This window comes from Citrus sinensis, chromosome 1, assembly GCF_022201045.2.
Source record: "Citrus sinensis cultivar Valencia sweet orange chromosome 1, DVS_A1.0, whole genome shotgun sequence".
In the NCBI taxonomy this organism is placed as follows: Eukaryota; Viridiplantae; Streptophyta; class Magnoliopsida; order Sapindales; family Rutaceae; genus Citrus; species Citrus sinensis.
In genome coordinates, this window is record NC_068556.1 from 8,040,287 (window position 1) to 8,060,230 (window position 19,944).

Sequence of the window (19,944 nt, forward strand, 5' to 3'; positions counted from 1 at the left end):
GAGAAATAATTTGTTCGTGCAAATTAGATTAGTTTTACTTTTTTTCTTTCATAGTTTAAGGAGGACCTTTCTCTAAAATTTACGAGATATTATTTTGCACAAAATTTAATAGTATGTTGCTATTAATTGACTTTTAAAAGCAAAAAAATTGGATTCATTACTATGAACAGATCTCATTAAAACTAATCAGTTTTTCTAGACACAAACACTAATAATTTTAATTTTTAAAAAATTGTGTTCCAAGGACTTTTACGTCAATTCACTCGAAACTAACGGCCCAACTCCCTTTCCCCTAAACGAAGGTGGAGAAATACAAAAACAAAACCTAGTTTTGTGCCGAGACCCAAAACCCCTCAAAAATCTCCGACTCCCTTAACAAAACACAAACACAAACAAAACAAAGAAAAAGTCTCCGTCTTAGATGGGAACTCCTGAGACGTCCCGCGAACCCTGCCCCGACCGGATCCTCGACGACGTCGGCGGCGCGTTCGGCATGGGCGCCGTTGGCGGCTCGGCTTTTCACTTTCTCAAGGGCATCTACAACTCACCCAGCGGCACCCGCCTCCTCGGCGGCACCCAAGCCGTCCGTATGAACGCGCCCCGCGTCGGCGGAAGCTTCGCAGTGTGGGGCGGCCTTTTCTCGACCTTCGACTGCTCCATGGTCTACCTCCGCCAGAAAGAGGACCCCTGGAACTCCATCTTCGCCGGCGCCGCCACAGGTGGCTTTCTCTCCATGCGCCAGGGTCTTGGCGCCTCCGCTCGATCCGCTGTATTTGGTGGCGTTCTCTTAGCTTTAATAGAAGGAGCAGGGATCATGCTCAATAAAGTCCTCAGCGGGCCGCAGAATATGCCGATTATGATTGATGAGCCGGAGCCGGTTCCCGGGATGGTTGGTGGTGGGCCTCCCGGTATTCCTGCTGGCTTGCCGGGGAATCCCGTACAGGTAGCAGAATCAGGTTCTTCAGATTCCGATTCCAGTTGGTTCGGGGGGTGGTTTGGTGGAGGTCAAAAGAAGGAACCGGCCACAAGCGGTGGAAGCAAGACGGAGATTTTGGAGAGTTTTGATGCGCCTCCGGTGCCCTCTTTTGAGTACAAGTGAATCGAAACATGAGGTCTTAAAATTGAAGAGATTAAAATTTTAATTTTTAGCTACAGTTGCTTGTTAGAATGTGTGATCACGCAGTGATTTATGTGTTTGACCAATGAATGATTGTATGCGATTCCTTTTCATTGTTTTGATATTTGTTTCTTCCAAATGATAATTGATATATAGTTGCATCGTTGTATAATAATTCAGATGGAATCTATAATTTTGAGCTCAATTTTGACCGAGTTTATGCTTAATGCTCTATTTGAGTTTTAAGTTTTGAGCTTTCTGCAGCTGAGTGTTTCTTATTCTGAAGTCAAGAATGCATATCAGAAACTCAGTTTCTTGGTTTCTTTTGTTCATTTTTAATTTTTATCATGATGTGAGTTTTGCCGTCCTTTATTCCATTAGCAAGTAAAATGTGAAAAAGTGAAGCTAAATTTTATGGTTTTAATGGTGTAGTTGCCTGGAATATTTTGAAATTGAAGCAGTTTTTGAAGAAATTGAATTCTGTGAAAACATGATGGTCTTGCTTTCACATATCAGGTTATGTGAACATGTTTGTATATGTTATGTTTTCTGTCAAACGATGGAGGTAAGGCTACTCTATATCTTTTCATTTGCTCCGTTATCTTAAAGGTGTTTTCTGTATCTCTGAAGACCGAAGGTTATTCTGTTCTATTCATCTGTCTCTGTGCATCTCTGGCATTGTTACCATCTTAGCCATGCTTGAATTCTGATAATTTTGACGTCCTTTTTATGCGACATTTAATGTTGGTGAAGTTAGTACTCTTTGTTAAAGTTACGGAGTTTGTATCTTTTAACCCTTTCTAGGATTCTTTTTTTTAAAAAAAAAAATCTAGACAACAACTTATTCTTTCTTTATCATGTGTTTATGCAACTTATTAGCATTAAGTGGAAATATTTTATTGCTGTTTGTTGGATTTGATGCAAGTTTGATTTTCAATCATGGAGCATTTTTTTAGCATTCAACTTAAGAATATGTTTGACTAGTAAATAGTATTTGCTTCAATGATTATGCTTTTATTTTGAGCATATGAACATATAAATATGTTGAATTGGCTTGTAGTGCCATTCCTAAATTGTTTTTTTCAGGGCAGAGGATTCTGGGGGTGTGGGAATGAAAGGACCCTGTTCCAGGTTGTGGCACAGGCTTTTTGGGTACCAATGGATTTACCATTTTCCTGTCTAACCAAATAAAAGGTCCTCGCAGTTTTGTTAGTGGTGCATTTAAATTGTCACCAATAAAATATCATTTCTCGGTTTCCTTGTACTGTAATGGAAGTTTAGAATCATGGTTTCTTCATGGAATCATGTACCGTCAATGTCGTGATTGTTTATATCTAGCGGTGGTGAAACTTAGGTGAGTTGCTTATAAGCATGAGCTGCAAATGAGATTCACATTCTTGCATACGCCACATTGGTTAAACAAGAGATTTTCTAGACGCACTGGTTTGTTTATTGCACGGTTGTACCCTCCCTCGAATTAAGTTCATTCTACACATATTTGTATCAGTAGAAACAGGTATCTTCTTAAAAGAATCACAGTTACAAAAGCTTCTATTCTCTTTTGAAAATTTAGCTGGAATGATGTCATGGAATGTTGAAATTGTTATGTAGAGACTGGAAATTCATACTATTCTATCCTAGTTTAGCTGCAAATGAATATACAACGGTATCTTTTTCTTCCATATCAAGTTCTGAATTGTTTTGTAATTTTCTATGCGGGCATGACATTGACTAATGAGTTGCTGGCTAATGAATCAGTTCCATCCCTACAAGTTTTCACAGTTTTTGGAATGACTTATTATACAAATTTTAAACCAAAGAGAAAAAGGGGAAAAAAAATAAAATAGGAAGCGAAAAAGTTCACAACGACGAGATATTTTCACTGCCACAGAGTGAATGAAACTTAGCAGCGCCCAATTACAATTGCAAGGTGATCAGGGCTCACCAGTGTTTGTACCTTGCAGAACCAGCCTGTAAAGTAAAAACTAAGGCAGTAACCAATATCCAGATGTCTTGCCCAAAATGACCTCGATTTTGAATAAAATTACGGCGTTACCCAATCTGGATAATATGATATTTGATATTCCATTCGCCGAGCGTTGACCATGCCACCGCTACTGCCACTCCTACTGGTACTGCGCTCCCGCACGGCTCACTCTTACTCCCTCTCAGTTTCTTCACTCGTGACTCTCCTCCTCCGCCGCCGCTCAATGGCCACCGTCGCATCCACCGATCCCGTCTGCCCCACCAACACCCGCATCGGCTGGATCGGCACAGGCGTCATGGGTCGATCCATGTGCGCCCACTTACTCAACGCCGGCTACACCGTCACCGTCTTCAACCGCACCCTCTCCAAGGCCCAGCCTCTCCTCGACATCGGTGCCCACCTCGCCGACTCCCCCCATTCGCTCGCTTCCCAATCCGACGTCGTTTTCTCCATAGTCGGCTACCCTTCCGACGTCCGCCACGTCCTCCTCCACCCCTCTTCCGGCGCCCTCTCTGGCCTTCGTCCCGGTGGAATCATCGTCGACATGACCACCTCCGAACCCTCCCTCGCCTCCGAGTTATCCGCCGCCGCCTCCTCCAAAAACTGCTCCGCCATCGACGCCCCTGTGTCCGGCGGTGACCGCGGCGCCAAAACCGGAACCCTCGCTATATTCGCCGGAGGGGACGAATCCGTAGTTCAAAAGTTAAATCCCCTTTTTGCCCTCATGGGGAAAGTTAATTACATGGGTGGCAGTGGGAAAGGACAATTCGCGAAGCTGGCGAATCAAATCACGATCGCTTCTACGATGGTTGGATTAGTGGAGGGAATGGTTTATGCTCACAAGGCAGGGCTAAATGTGGAATTATTTTTAAACGCCATATCAACGGGAGCTGGAGGTTCCAAGTCGCTGGACTTGTACGGGAGTAGGATACTAAAGAGAGATTTTGAGCCGGGTTTTTATGTGAATCATTTTGTGAAAGATTTGGGGATTTGTTTAAAAGAGTGTCAGAATATGGGGCTTGCTTTACCTGGCGTGGCTCTGGCTCAGCAGCTTTACTTGTCACTCAAGGCTCACGGGGAAGGCAATTTGGGTACTCAAGCATTGATTTTGGCTCTCGAGAGGCTTAATAATGTTCGTCTTGATAATGCTGTCGCGTCCAAGCCGTCAGCTTAGATTGGTAATTTTTTTATATGTACCAACAAGCATTTTAATTACTGACATTGATCTTTCATCCATTGTTGTGTCGATACCTGCAATATGTTGCTGTTGTTTGTTATTTTTCTGTTTGGTATATAATACTGGTAAATTATGGTTTAGTGTTTATGGAAATGGAAAAATTCAAGAAGCCTGAAGTCTCTAGCATGACAGTTGTATTACATTCTGTCCTAGTAGTTAATTTATCTTGTTTATCAGTCTCTGCATGTGTTAGTTTGGATGATTAGCCATCAATTTATGAGATGAATAACTTCAAAATAATGCTAAGAAATTTAGCTTTGCTTTTTTTTTTTTTTTCCTTTTTAACTTAGACAGTGTGTTTGAGATTGCAATGATTGTGGGACTTCAAAATTCTTATATATAATTAATTGGTTATGTAGACTCATTTGTCTATCACATACTCACATAAATTTCCTTGGGATTGATAAATTTGGTCAGGTATTTGCTGAGACCTCTGCCTAGATCAACTCTAATATGGCACGGCAGTCCAGACTTCTAGGCCCAAGGGCTCCCAAAAAGGGAGAAATCTAATGCCACTGACCATGGGGAGACTTGAACCTCTCTCTTCAAAGTTGGCAGTGGAGAGGTGTGACCACTCAATTAAGGTGGCGATCTCATTCCAATTGTATTCTTTGAAACAGAATTTGTCAGTGGAAGTTTAGGTCAAAGGATGTTTGAGACCATAACACTAAATATGGTTATATAAGCTATTGGCCTCAGTAGGAGTATCATTAGCTTGCTGTCTGTGAAAGAGCATTAGACATTAAAACCTTGTATTGCTGAAAGCGTTACTGTATTTTGGAAGAAGTTTAATCTTCATCTGATAAAAGTCAAAAGAGGTCAACTTTTTATCCATCTTTTAGGGACTGGTTCTTTTCAGTGACTCCAATTTGTTGCTGTTACTATTTTTTTTTTTTCGTGGTTGCTTCCTATCAAAAATCAAGAAGGGCTTATTTTGAACTTAACTTAGTCAATTAAAGTCAATTCAAATATTTTATTTTATGTGCCATTGGGAGTTTGGAGTAAAAAATGTTGCTGTTCGATACGTTGGGCTACATAGTATCTTGAAGGAGTTTTAGCACTGTCCATCTCTCTTTTCAGTATTGTAGTTTTTTCTTTGATCTTTAATGTTTCCAAGTCAAAGGCTTATAGTTTTCAAATCTTCCTCCTGCATAAGTTTAGGATAACTGACATCTTCTTTGAGTATATATAATCTATCAATTACATTACTAAAAGAGGATATTATAGTTTTATTCAAGTTTATGACTCTCTTCCCAAGTGTGATTCAGTGGGAATTCTAGGTGTGGATTGCCTAGGTTTTGTCCCTTCATTCTGTCTTCGCTTTCACCTCATCTCAATCCCACTTGATCCGAAAAGTATATAGACCAATTACCCTGAAATAAAGATATAAAGCTGAATAAAATTTTCCCATTCTACGTTGACCTACAAAGGGTAAGTGGCATACCCACTAGCCAGTAGAGCCTTTGCTTCTGCTGTGACCATATACTTCCACCCCTTTAATGGACCAAATGTGAAGATATGCTTGCAACTTGATGAAATGGCGCACCATGTTGATAGAGATGTTCTTTGCTCACAATATCGCGGAATATTTTAATATTTATTCAGTTTTGTACAAGTTATTTCATTAGTCTCCTCTCACCTTGTGAAAGTAAGATGTATGGGACTAAATATCGGAGTTCTCATTGCCCCATAAGTTTATTCTTCTCAAGAAACGTGCAAAATTTTTCCAAGGGCCTTTCTTCGTGACTCTTATTTCGAGTATACCAGTACGAGATTTTTTTCTTTGTTTCAATTTTCTCGAAGGAACATTTCACCTCAGTTTCTTGCTCATTCAGTTCCCATTCTCTTAGCTTGTGCAATTGCTTGGCTTTGTATTTTAGGTGCAGAATGGACTCTGACTCCGAGTTTTGATAGAAATTACCAAGTTTGGTCGCGCGGGGGGTGGGGTGTGGGGTCTACGAAGAAAAGTGGCAGCCAGTGATTTTTGTATTGTGTCCTTCTAGATGTAGCTTCTAGATATAGAACTTTCTCTGTGGGTCAAGTGGGGTTGGATGAGAATGATAGGCTGAGGTACTGAGCTTGAATTTGGTTCTTCAGAGTGGACCCAAATGGAACGGATTCTCTTTAAGATTGGTTGCCTTATTATTAGTAAGTATAATTATAATTGTAGACTTGTTCAAAAATACTACATTTCGTAGCGGATCTGATCTAGAACATATTGGAATTCTGGTTAATTTAACATTTGGAATTATTTTATAATTTATGGTATTGTCAGAAGTGAAATTGGGTCAACTTTATAATACACCAGGTTGGTTCCTTCAGAATTTGGGCAAGTTACCAGTTTCTTTAGATAGGAAACCTCTGTGAACGGACGGATCATGAAATTATCAAATAAATTAAGGGTTTTGCTAACTTATAACTTGTGTAACTTATAATCTTGCAAAAATACTAAAGTTAGTAACATGACAGTGGGATTAGTGCCGCTGTAACTCACACAAATAGTAACTTAGTAAGACCTATAATTTTGTGAAATTTATAGACTAAGTTTAAGAGAGCTTTGTCGTGTACAGATACATGACGTTGAATTTTGTGAAAATTTGAAAAGTACACATCACATCGCCTGTGTTGTTAGAATTCTAGAAACGCAAAAAATAATAAGGGCTACAGATAGGTTTCAACAAAGGGACTGGCTACCTTGAAACATCTCCACCGTAGAGCAGCCATATCAAACTGTTGGATACATATTGTTACAATTGTTTTAAAAAATTTTAACATGCATTTAACGGTTAATGTAGCTGCTCTACGTTGGATCATCTCAATCATTGCCGCAGCCTTCTACAAATTTAACAGGTAGGTAGAGATTTTTTAAAAAGGAATAATTATTATTTTTTTAATTATAAAAATTTCATGATATACATCAACAAATACTCAATCCACCACCACTACCACAACAACAGCAACACACAACCACAACACAATACAAAGATAAAATAAAGTACTTATTTGAAATTGTTAATTTAAAATTTTTGAATTTCAATTGTTAATTTCAAAGGTCTTTACACTGCTATTGGATTTGATTTCGATGGAATTGATGTTGTTGGACGTGATTTCGGTGAGATTGGCCGCCGATGATAGACTTTGATGTTATTCTACACTGTCGACGATAGGTGAGAGATTTCGATGAGCTTGGGTGAGAATGACAGGGATAGTTTGATTCAAAATTTTGGTGTTTGTCTAGTTTTAATAAAAAAAAATTATGTGGTTATTTTTATAATTTACTAAATTTTTATAGTTATATTCATAAATTTTTCATAAATTATAGGAAAGACAAACAGGTTCAAGAGGAGAGCTACTATATATTTAATGTAAGGTACAACCATCTCTATTGGATGTGAGTCCAAGTGTGACCCGCAGCTTAATTTGTGCCAATGTAAATGTAAGGTACAGAAATCCAATTTAAGAGAAGTTTGACATGTACGGATTTCATTAAGTTTAATTTTGTGAAATTTAAAAAGTACAGGTCACATCACTTGTGATGTCAGAATTCTAAAAACCAAAAAAGAATAACACGAGCTACAAATACATCTGTATAAATTAATATTCTTAATTGATATGACAGGAAGCTTTTTTTTTTCCAAAAGTGATAATAATTATTTTTTTTAGTTACGTAAGTTTTATGATAGTTCTATATAATTAATTTCTTCGTCCTTTATTAATTTATACACATTTATTTATATAAAATGTTTTGTAGCTCTATTATTATTATTATTATTGATAAAGTTTCTTATAAAAATGTGTGAGATTAGCTTAATAATGAGTTTCATCTCAAATACTGTTTGAAAATGAGTAAATATATCTGTGTTTAAGCTGTGACGACGGCAGTGGTATTTCATCAAAACAGCCTTAGATTGTCAAATGTTTATTAATTTTTTGTAGACTTTTTTTTATCAACCAACGCTAATACTTAGACAGTGAAATACGGTACCCATAATCGGATCCAAGTTTCGAACATTTATCAGGAAAAGTCAGAGAATTGAAGGAGAAATTTCCATTGAGGCGACTAGTCAACGAAAAAGTTGCGATAACTAACACGACACGACGTCAAGACTCGCAAAATTTCCACCTTGAAGTGCGTAATGAATAAATGACATAACATTCAAAGTCTCCCACATCTGCTTTGTCTCACGTTTTGCCAGTCTTCATTCAACAAAGGCGTCTTTCCATGAAGCTGCTCTTTCAAAAGCAGTTAAAGCAGAACACTGCCAATAAAGAAGCAAGGCATTGGCGGAATTCAGGCGGCTAACAGGAGAATCATGTCAATGTCATGTTGGTTATTGAATTATCATTATTATCTTTTCGTTTTCGTTTTTCTTTTTCCAGGAAAAGGAGGTTGACCATCCTTTTCAGGAATTGCCAAACCCGTTTGTCACACTCCAAGAATATCAAGAATCAATGTGAATGGTTGCCGCTGGTTTCTGCAGTTCAATGTAATTGTATTGGCCGTATTCTCAGAATAAACAAACCTCGTATTGCATCCGCATTAGCCCAGTTCGAGCACCACTAACCCCTTTGAAAATGTCGAAAACAGCCCCAACAACGTCTCTCCAAATCCTACTCAGCACCCTTCTTCTCTTCTTTTTCGGCCGTGCAAACTCCCAACTCTATGATCGAGAACACGCAGTCCTACTGAAACTAAAGCAACACTGGCAAAATCCACCACCCATTAGCCACTGGGCCACAACAAACTCATCGCACTGCACCTGGCCTGAGATCGCCTGCACTGATGGTTCTGTCACTGAACTGCACCTCACCAACATGAACATGAATGGAACATTCCCGCCATTCATCTGTGACCTCAGGAACCTCACGATCCTGGACCTGCAGTTCAACTATATCATAAGCCAATTTCCGAGGGTTCTCTACAACTGTTCTAAGCTCGAGTACTTGGACCTCTCTCAGAACTACTTCATTGGCCCCATTCCTGAGGATATTGATCGTTTGTCTCGGCTGAAGTTCCTCTATCTTACCGCCAATAACATGTCGGGGAAAATCCCTGCAAGTATTGGACGACTAACTGAGCTTAGGCAACTTAACCTCGTTGTGAATCAGTTCAATGGTTCTATCCCAGCTGAAATTGGCAATCTCCAGAATCTTGAAGCATTAGAATTGGCATACAACACAGAATTTTCGCCATCGAGCTTGCCTTCAAATTTCACGCAATTGAAAAAGCTGAAGAAATTGTGGATGGCTTCTACAAATTTGATTGGTGAAATTCCTGAAACAATTGGTGACATGCTAGCTCTTGAGTTTCTTGATTTGTCGATTAATAATTTCACCGGGAGCATACCCAGCAGTGTGTTCAAGTTGAAGAACTTGAGTAAAGTATATCTTTACAGTAACTCGTTATCTGGGGAGATTCCTCAAGCTGTTGAGTCATTGAATTTGAAAGTCATTGATCTCTCCGCAAACAATTTGACAGGAGCAATACCAAATGATTTCGGAAAGCTGGAGAATTTGTTAAACTTGAGTTTGATGTTCAATCAATTATCTGGTGAAATCCCAGAAGGCATTGGGCTTCTTCCATCATTGAAAGATGTCAGATTGTTTAACAACATGCTATCAGGTGCTTTGCCTCCAGACTTTGGCCGGTATTCACCACTGGAATATTTTGAGGTCTCTGTCAATAACCTTACGGGCAGCCTACCTGAACACTTGTGTGCTGGTGGTAAGTTGGCAGGTATAGCAGCTCAGGATAATAATCTCAGTGGAGAATTGCCGGAATCACTTGGGAATTGTAGCAGTCTGTTGATGGTCAAAATCTACAACAACAGTTTTACAGGAAACATACCTGCGGGGCTATGGACGGGATTCAATCTGTCGATGGTGCTAATAAGTGACAATCTGTTTACAGGTGAGCTTCCTGATAAAATGTCAGGGAATCTCTCACGGCTCGAGATTAGCAACAACAGGTTTTCTGGTAAAATTCCTACTGGAGTGAGTTCTTCGAAGAATCTGGTGGTGTTTCAGGCCAGTAATAACCTCTTTAATGGTACAATTCCTGGAGAATTGACAGCTCTTCCTTCTTTAACGACCCTGTTGCTTGATCAGAACCAACTCTCTGGCTCCCTTCCATTAGATATAATCTCATGGAAGTCATTAACTGCTCTGAATCTCAGCCGAAATCAGCTTTCTGGAGAAATTCCTGAGAAAATTGGCTTTCTACCTGTCCTTCAAGATTTGGACTTGTCAGAAAACCAGTTTTCTGGAAAAATTCCACCACAAATCGGCCGCCTGATGCTGACCTCCCTCAACCTGTCTTCCAATCGCCTCACGGGAGAAATCCCAAGTCAGTTTGAAAATCGTGCATATGCCAGTAGTTTCTTGAATAATCCTGGTCTCTGTGCAAGTAGCTCGAATGTAAATCTGAAAAGCTGCTTTTTCGTGCCGCGGAAATCAAAGAAGGGTTCATCCCAACATGTTGCTGTGATCATAGTTTCTGTGATCGCAGTCTTTTTGGTGGCACTTCTATCTTTCTTTTACATGATCAGAATTTATCAGAAGAGAAAAGATGAATTGACTTCAACAGAGACCACCTCATTCCACAGGCTGAATTTCAGAGACTCGGACATTCTCCCAAAACTGACAGAATCAAATGTGATTGGAAGTGGTGGGTCCGGAAAAGTATACCGTGTTCCTATCAATCACACGGCTGAAGTTGTTGCAGTGAAAAAGATTTGGAATGACAGAAAGTTAGACCAAAAACACGAGAAAGAATTTCTAGCAGAAGTCCAGATACTGAGCACAATCAGGCATCTGAACATAGTAAAACTGCTTTGCTGTATTTCCAGTGAGAATTTGAAGCTTCTTGTTTATGAGTATATGGAAAAGCGTAGCCTGGATCAATGGCTGCATAAGAAGAATCGATCATCTCTTTCAGGCAGAGCCCGTGATGAAGTCCTAAGCTGGCGAAGGAGGATGCAGATTGCGGTGGGGGCTGCCCAGGGGCTTTGCTACATGCACCATGACTGCTCACCAACCATTGTCCATCGAGACTTGAAATCAAGTAACATCCTGTTAGATTACAACTTCAATGCAAAAATAGCTGATTTTGGTGTAGCTAAGATCTTGATCAAGGAAGAAGGAGAATTTGCAGCAATGTCAACCGTGGTTGGCTCTTGTGGGTACATCGCTCCAGGTGATGAATCTTGCAAAAACATGTTCATTTCAGTTCCTTCTTTTTATGTTAACAGATGAGTTTTATCTAAATTTCTGTACTTCTGACTCGCGATGCAGAGTATGCTCGAACAAGAAAGGTGAATGAAAAGACGGATATTTATAGCTTTGGGGTCATCCTTCTGGAACTAACAACAGGAAAAGAAGCTAACAATGGTGACGAGCACACATGCTTGGCTCAGTGGGCATGGCGTCACATTCAGGAAGGCAAACCTATAGTTGATGCTTTGGACAAGGAAATCGATGAACCTTGCTTCTTGGAAGAAATGATTCGAGTCTTCAAACTCGGGGTAATTTGCACCAGCATGCTACCTACTGAGAGGCCAAACATGAGGATGGTTCTCCAAATCCTACTCAATAATCCGATTTTTCCCACGGAAAAGAATGGTGGAAGAAAGTACGATCATGTGACTCCACTCCTCACGGATTCAAAGCGTGAGAAAATGTCTGAAAGTGACGATGCTTGTTTGGTTTCTTTAGTGTAATTTGCTAAACGGGCTAGGGATCATGTTAATCCATAAGAACTGTGTCCATCATCCGCCCGAGAAGCAAATGATATCATCTCTGCATGTGCCTGTGTGCAATATCAATTTAATTTGGAATAGGTTCTTGGCAGCATCTCCACTCCACACTTTCTCCCGTCAGCCGGAATTTTGTGTTTTGCCCAACACTTAGAAAAAGAGTCTCCATTACTAATAAGTCGAGTAATCCAAACTTCTTTGCATGTTCTTTGAATCCCATTATATCATTACCAATCCAAAGATCAAATTTCGAATACTAATGCACAATGATCTGTTCTTGTACTAATCTCTTTTTCCCTTTAGCAGTTAACAAAAGACATTGACTTGAGTTTGCATCAGTTTTAACGACACTGTCCTAAGACTAAGACCCCACGCACAGAAATACTAACCAGCAGACCACACAAAGGCAATATGCAGCTGCTAATAATAGAGCCCCGTTTTATTGGTAATGAATATTTCATCCAAGAGTAAAAACTGAAAGAAAAAGTTCTATCCCCCATTTTATTTTCTAATTCAGGACATATAATGTTATACACTTGTACCAACATTGTGCCCCAGCTTTTGGGGAAAAAAAAGAAGCAAAATGCAGAATGACAGCAATAAAGCTATTGGCCAGTGGCTGCCCAGAATGACTGCACAATTGATCCATTACTCAATTATACACTCCACAGGAGCCAAATTCAAAACTTTTGTAGCTAGAATTCTTGAAGCAGGGATGTGGAGAGCTCTAAATAAGCCGAAAGAACTAAGAAGGGAGAGTGAGAAATGGGAAAATATACAAAAACTAGGATGTTGTGTGTAATGGAGGCAATTTTCAAGACTCTTCAACCTCAAGGTATTGGGAGTGCGAAGCTGCAAGGAGTGCGGCTCCAATGCCTGATCCATCATTAGAATGCTCAATGACGACGGTCTCAGAAACTTCCTCTCCCAGCAACTCCTTGACCGTGCTCTGCATGCAGGCACTAAATTTCGTGTAGTGCTCAAACAAACCGCCATCCAATGCTATTACTGACTTCTGTTTTTCCCCATCTCTTACTGTGTCTCGTCCTAATTTCTTGAGGATGCCTACAATCCCTGCAGCAGATAGGCGGGCACCTCGAGTTGCAACTATGTCACAGAGCTCAACAACAAGTTTTCTCATCTTCAAAGAGGTATTGGATATCTGACACATAGAACAACAACAAAAGACAACTTATAAGATATTTTTGTTTCTAAACAAGAAGCTACAATGTTCACTAATAGATAGGAGATCTTGCTGCGCCGATGTATAACTTGTAAGAAGCAATATTTTCCAGATCAAATATCACTAGTTCTTAGTTCTTAACAACATATTTGTCCTTGGAAAAAATTACAGATAAGAATTTTTTATTTCATGCTGCTTTTTTCTGGTTAAAAAAAAAATAGCTTCAAAGCAAGAAATAAAATGCCAGCATAACACAAGCTGTTCTCCAACTGTATCTACAGGGTATAATACCTCTAATATATCCTTTAGTTTCTTCCCAACTACTCTCAAATCTGGAGATGTGTCGTGATGCATAGCCGACATGTGAGGAGTCCTGCGTATTTCAGGATATCAGTGCAACAGCTCAGCAAGCACACCATTCGCAAAATCAGTGAGGGTAAAAATATTTTGTACAGGAAATGAAATATCCAATGCAAGCATAAACTTAAATAAAATAAACTGGTAAACATAGACCGTCCCAACATACTTAAGTATGTAGCACAAGACAGTCCTTTAGCACTAAAAATTCGAGTTTAAATGCAATATGAAAACCAACCAGGTCCGATTTAGTTTTAGATATGCAGACTTGGATTACAAGTTAGACAAGTGGCTCCTAATACATGGTAACCAGTACAATCCCAAAATTAATTTGCTTTAATCTTGTGAAATTCTAAGTGCTAGAGGTCATGCAACCAATAAGTTTCCAGTTACAGGTTAAATATAACAGTGGCTATTCCCTTCTAACATGGAAAAGGATGCATTGATGAACCATTGAAATGATGAAAAATGAGGAAGTAAACTTCATCCATACTTAACAAGTTCCGATACAAAGATGAGATGACAGAGTTTGACAATAAAAGCGCAAAAGCACAAAAGACACACCTCAATATGAATGGAATTTTCAATTTTGGAGGAACAGTATCACCAAAAAAGTTAGCTTCCTCTGCCATCCTGCACAAGACTCTGCGTACAATTTCTCCCAAATACATGCCAGAGATGATTTTTTCAAAAATCTGCAAGCACAGCTCTGGCATTATGAGAATCTATAAAGCTATCTATATAAGCAATCGTAACGTGGAACTGGCACATTAAAATAGCAACCTGTTCACCGGGGTTCAAACTCTCAGTGTCCAATGCTTCATCATATTCTGTTAGTGGAAGGTGCGATGACCGGAAATTACCCCATTCCATATTGATAACCTATGTTAATGAATATAGTTTCAGAAGAAAACTATAGTTCACCATATAAAGATAGTAATATATTCAGATCAGATATGAATATCTGCAGACAGCTTACTAACCATTTCCCCTGATTTAGGCAGAAGACCATGCCACTTGGGAATTGCATGTGCTCGCTCTACATATGCTGCATTAGTTCCAGTGCCCAAGATTACAGCAGCAATGGCATCCTTGTTGTGGTATCTACCACCAGCTAATGTTCCGATGGTGTCATTCACCTGCATTAACTCAGCTGTCAAGCGATCCGCAGGATAAGAGGAAAGACATTTGAAGAGAAATTATATCATGCTACATTGTGAGAGAAATTTCTCAGACTGAGAAGAAAAAAATAAGCAAAGTGCTAAAAAGTAAAGCCAAAATAGGCATACCAAAGCTGCCACACGCATATCAAGCCCGATTCTTTCCATGGCTTTAGTCAATTCTCCGACTACATCTTCTCCAACCTATAACAGACAAGAAGAAACAAGACAACACAACAGTCAGGAAAAAGAGAGCAAAAAGTTCACATATAAATTTGTTATTAGAAAAACACACATCCTGACATTGGCATCCATTCCAGAATAGCTACACACCATAGCTCTACCTGGCACAGCTATTTATGAAGAAGTTGCCTGCCTATATAAAACTCATGTGAATTGAACACGGGATGTGTTATAGAAACAAATAAATTCACCTTGCAAACAACCTCAAAAGTATATCTACAAGCTCTCCCACAGATTGTGCAAGATCTCACAATGTGTCATCATAGAAAAAACTTAATATCAAGGGCATATACATGACAAACCACATACTGACATGCCTGTGGATAATAAATTCATCTCCACAACACATTTAACTCCTTCCACTACATTCAATCATCAATCATGAGTCAGATGCTATATGGTGATAGTACGGAAGGAAACTTTCAGAAGGATAAAAGAACCAACTATACCAACAACCTGAATTATCTGGCAGTTCAAATACTCAATGTCCACTCCCAAAAGTAAACATAGCAAATTGGAATTTTCACGTTTCTTAAAAGAAAGGCCAGGGCCAGTCATAGCAGTGAGGGTTTCAACACACGCCTCATTGCCCCATTGGAGTTTTATTTATACATCATGATGCTCGTGCAGACCAAATAGAATGGGCATAAAATTTCTAACTTGGGCAACAAGCTCTAGTTCCTGATTATCAGAGTGTAGTTGGTTATGAAGGACGATAAGGAAAAACAATATCCATAGAATCAGACAACATAACACGTGAGAAAACTGCATTATTAAATTCTATGAAGTTGCTTTCAACACCCACCTAATTTAGACAATCACAAGAGCCAGAAACATTTGTGATAAACCACACAGGACCAATATAAATCACTATGAAGCAGGAGTAATTGTAATAAGAATCAACTACGTTACTACAGAGGGGGAAAAGTTGAAAAAATAAAGGAAATATCAGTGTAGCAGAATTTTAACAGTTGTTAACTTCTTCTTTAGATTTTAAAAGAATCTCTGAAAGTTTGACACTTATATCAGACAATGAGCAAGTCTGGAAACACCATAACCACAGACATGAATTGCAGGATCATTATGAAAAATATTGCCAAAACAAGGGCTAAGGTAAGTATGACTAACCGTATCCTCAATAGAGAAGCCCTTGGTCCACTTTATAAGATCCCCTGATGCTATTGATGTTTGCCTAACAGGAAATGAGAAGGTAAAACCCAACTCTCTTTGTCTACCTGGTGAAACATGAAATCCTTCACCTTCAGTAGCAACAAATTTTGCGAGTGCTGCAGCAATATAGTCAAATAATTCCTGAAATCACAACCATTAAGAGAAACTCAAGAGCATGCACCAATGTAACCAAGTTTAAATTTTGCCACGATGGTTTGTAAAGACACTCACATGCGAACTCCCAGTCATCAAATGTGGAGGAATTGAAACTTCCTCAAATTCTTGTTTAACAACACGGCCTTCTCTTCCACCCAACTGTACTCGCAGGACACGGAAGTTTGTGCCGCCCAGGTCCAATGCATAAAACAATCCCTTCTCATCCCTGTAAAATTAAGGGTGGCAGTGATGGGCATATTCAACAGCTATCATCAGCAAAAATAAAAATCATCTAACTAAAATTACATTTTCAGCAGGAAAAAACTGTGCGTAAGAAAACAATTGTCCTATTTAAAAAACACTTGCCACTTCTCTTTAATAATTTCCAATTTTATCCCATCCTTTTCCATCCTTACTTTTCATTTAGAGGTTATAACATATTTCATCCACAACCATTGATATGGTAATTATGAGGAACCCTACTACCAAGGCTAGGAGACCACTCGTGTTTCTCTGCAAAGAGCAATAATTGCTCAAATCAAGGACGTTTACCCTCTCACACTACATATATTCAATGTAAAAATAACAGAAAAACGCATCTAGGGCATAGCAGTTCTTTCATCCCAGTCAATTGCAAAAACTATCATTAGTTAAAGACCCTCAGCCAAAGTGTTCCAATGTAATAGAAATTACTGACGGAATCTCATATTTCAGTATATAAGGTACAAATAAATTTGAAAATTAGAGCCATTTTTTATAAAGAGAAATGACGAGGTAGTCCTTAACAAATACAACATAAACATACAGAAAAAAGGAAAAACCAGAACATCACAAATTATGCCAATTGATGCTTATCTTTCAAAGTGTGAAGTGTCGTTCCACTTAAGTGTTCTTTTAAAAGTACCTCTATACCAAACCATCACGTTATCATATAAACAGCCAAAAGAGAGAACCAAAGCTGTAGGAAAACTACAAGAATCTTACAATCAATTACCAATTATATGCTTAAAATGGAAAAGGAAACGAATAATCGGATGGTGATCTATACCTCAGAAAGTAAAAGATCTCTTAATTTAAAAAATAAAATAAGTGATGGTTGGTATTTGATGAACGATAAGAAAAGGAAACCAATTGGGCAGTGTTTAGGCAGCTGAAAAAGCAAATGCTACATTTACTAACCTTCAAAAGAGAAATTGCCCAAATCCCAAGCAAACAAAAAAGTAAGTTTTGAAAAAGAAATGGAATATGCTTTTCCGATCAGAAATGTCCATTAGAACAATTAACCGGACCCATTTGCAGCAAGTTTTGAATGAACCACAGCATGGGTAGTGGTTCTTTCAATCCAAAAAAGATTCTTTCACACAGAAGAGTTGCAGAACAACATACAAAGAATTCTCATTTTTCCATCATATAATAAGAGCTCTCAAACAAGAATAAAAATAAATTTTTGGCAGTTCCAATAATAATCTATCAATTTGATAGAAATCAGAAATCTGATAAATCAGCTCAAACATTAAATACGACTAATTCCAACCATACCAATTGAAATCATACAAAAACAATACCATAAATGATAAATTACAACTTACAATCAATATCCCAATTTTTTTTTTTTTAAAAAAAAAGGGTCTTGAATAATGATCAATTACGCAACCAACCAACAAAATTATCGATATAAAAGTTATTATTAATTAAAAGAATCCAACACGGTGGGAAAAAGAATAGATTTTTATTTTTTCCTTGTTCCTTTTTTCCGTTGTCGTGTGGTAAACACCAAGAGAAAAATTTATCTACCAATCACTTATTAAATATGAGATGATTAAATTAGACAAGACCAAATAAGACAAAATAAAAAATCGATAAATGAAAATAATGATAATCATAGTCCCAAAAAAAATACTTTTCTAACAAAAATAAATCCGATAATATAGGAAACGAAACAAAAGTAGATTTTTTTTTTTGGTTTTATTTTGATATTATTGATTTGTTCTGTATGGTACCCACCCAGTGGGGAGATTATCGACATAGCTGATGAGCATCTTGAGCTTGCTGCCGCCCTCCGACGCGAGGCCGGCGTGCATCTCCACCGTCATCGCATCAGCTACCTGCCTCAGCTTCCCTATGGGGGTCCCACACTTCTCCTCCATCTCCTTCAATATAGCAACCGCCCTGGCCCACCTCCCCGTGCTCTTCATCCTACGCCTCACCACCAGCGCCGCCGCCGCACACACCGCCGCCGCGCACACCACCGTCGCCGCTACCGTCACTTTCCCCATCACCTCCGCGCGAAAATAATTAGAAACAAAAAAAAAAGAAGTAACTCACTCTTTGACTTGGACTTTTATTAGAAACAGAGCTCCAACCCTCCCCGTCGCTTTTTGATTCAAATTTAAAGGTTTTGTCAATCCCAGATCGAGCTGAATATTGGAGCTGAACGAGAGTATTAATTTTTTATATTTATTTTTTTATTTATAGAATTATAAAATATTTCCTTTTCTTTGCATTTTGTATTTTGTATTCACCTTTTTATATAGTATTGGAGGGCAAAGGCATTTACTAATTGCAGGCAACGAGGAGCTGTGAATCTTTTATTGGATTTTCATGAGAGAAGATAATCAGGACAAAGAGGTCACGGTTTTGGATTAGAATTACGATATTGACCGTCAAAATGTCTGATTTTATTTTATTTTTATTATTATAATAGTGGAAAAATTTACGGACACGATTTGTCATGCGCTTTGTACTTAGTGATGTTTACGGGTGGCACGAGTAAGGATTTCTTTGTTTGATAGCACGTGTTATGTTGGAAGTGAGTTTTTCAAAATTCTTTAATTTCCGTTCTCCAAAAAGAATAATTTTGGATAATTAAAAGTGATTTTATGAATTTTTGATAATTAAAAAAAAAGAAAAAAGAAAACAGATAATACAGTCATCCGAAATTCCTAATAATACTTTCTGAAAACACGGCTTGTTCTTTTTCTTCTCATTCTTCGTGCAAATTTAACATTCCTTTGACTTGAGTAAATTGGTGGCGAGTCGAATGCGTGTCGGTGAGTGAGCGAATTTGGATTGGATTTAAAATCAACCGAGTCTTTGACCCAAAGAAAGAAAAAACTCGTTGGCTTTTTTAATTCAATTTATAATTAGCTGATGAAAAATATATACATATTAAAAAAGTATTGCCAACAGATCTAGGGCGTCCGGATTTTGACCGAAATTTATTTTTGGAGTAATGACATTTAGGCCCCATATTTTAATATATTTTCAAATGATTGCATGGATATTTTTCATTTGATTACATAGGTCCACTCATTATGGTGAAATAACAGAAATGTCCTTACTACATTGAATTTAGCCCTACACAAAAATCTTCTCTTGCTAGTTTGCTGTGAGATCGTGCTCTTATTAAAAGAAATGAGTTATATGGAGCTTGAATTTATATCCTAACATATGTTCAGGAAATAAATATCACTAGAGTACAAGCTTCAATGATAGATGAAAATTGGTATTTAAAACTAACATAATTCAAAGAAATTCGCATTAAAATTATTTTTCTTTGTATCTTTTTCCGGCATTTATT

At 38.3% G+C, this 19,944-nt stretch overlaps 4 protein-coding genes across 5 annotated transcripts; 3 read left to right on the plus strand and 1 right to left on the minus strand.

Moving 5' to 3' along the window:
- The first annotated feature begins 319 nt into the window (after positions 1–319).
- LOC102628045 (mitochondrial import inner membrane translocase subunit TIM17-2) lies at positions 320–2,454 on the plus strand. Of its 2 annotated transcripts, none has more exons than XM_006475518.4 (2): positions 320–1,112; positions 2,204–2,454. In XM_006475518.4, exon 1 carries the CDS (start codon positions 422–424, stop codon positions 1,097–1,099), a length of 678 nt encoding a protein of 225 aa, XP_006475581.1. In that variant the 5' UTR covers positions 320–421; the 3' UTR covers positions 1,100–1,112; positions 2,204–2,454. The 2 variants fall into 2 exon arrangements, with proteins under 2 accessions (XP_006475581.1, XP_006475582.1); XM_006475519.4 differs by having other exon boundaries at positions 2,209–2,454.
- Positions 2,455–3,024: 570 nt separating this feature from the next.
- Positions 3,025–5,175, plus strand: LOC102628527 (probable 3-hydroxyisobutyrate dehydrogenase-like 1, mitochondrial). The gene is made up of 2 exons (XM_006475520.4): positions 3,025–4,282; positions 4,759–5,175. The coding sequence occupies exon 1, from the start codon at positions 3,223–3,225 to the stop codon at positions 4,276–4,278; it is 1,056 nt and encodes a 351-aa protein (XP_006475583.1). The 5' UTR covers positions 3,025–3,222; the 3' UTR covers positions 4,279–4,282; positions 4,759–5,175.
- Positions 5,176–8,563: 3,388 nt separating this feature from the next.
- Positions 8,564–12,192, plus strand: LOC102629286 (receptor-like protein kinase 5). Its single transcript, XM_006475523.4, has 2 exons — positions 8,564–11,536; positions 11,635–12,192. The coding sequence occupies exons 1-2, from the start codon at positions 8,917–8,919 to the stop codon at positions 12,057–12,059; spliced, it is 3,045 nt and encodes a 1,014-aa protein (XP_006475586.1). The 5' UTR covers positions 8,564–8,916; the 3' UTR covers positions 12,060–12,192.
- Positions 12,193–12,570: 378 nt separating this feature from the next.
- Positions 12,571–18,855, minus strand: LOC102577960 (hexokinase; the record flags this gene model as incomplete). The annotated part of the gene is given in 9 exon segments (NM_001288857.1): positions 12,571–13,257; positions 13,570–13,651; positions 14,200–14,330; positions 14,419–14,517; positions 14,619–14,774; positions 14,925–14,999; positions 16,167–16,349; positions 16,440–16,590; positions 18,369–18,855. Coding segments are annotated over 9 exon segments (1,497 nt in total). The 3' UTR covers positions 12,571–12,909.
- Between the last annotated feature and the right edge of the window lie 1,089 nt (positions 18,856–19,944).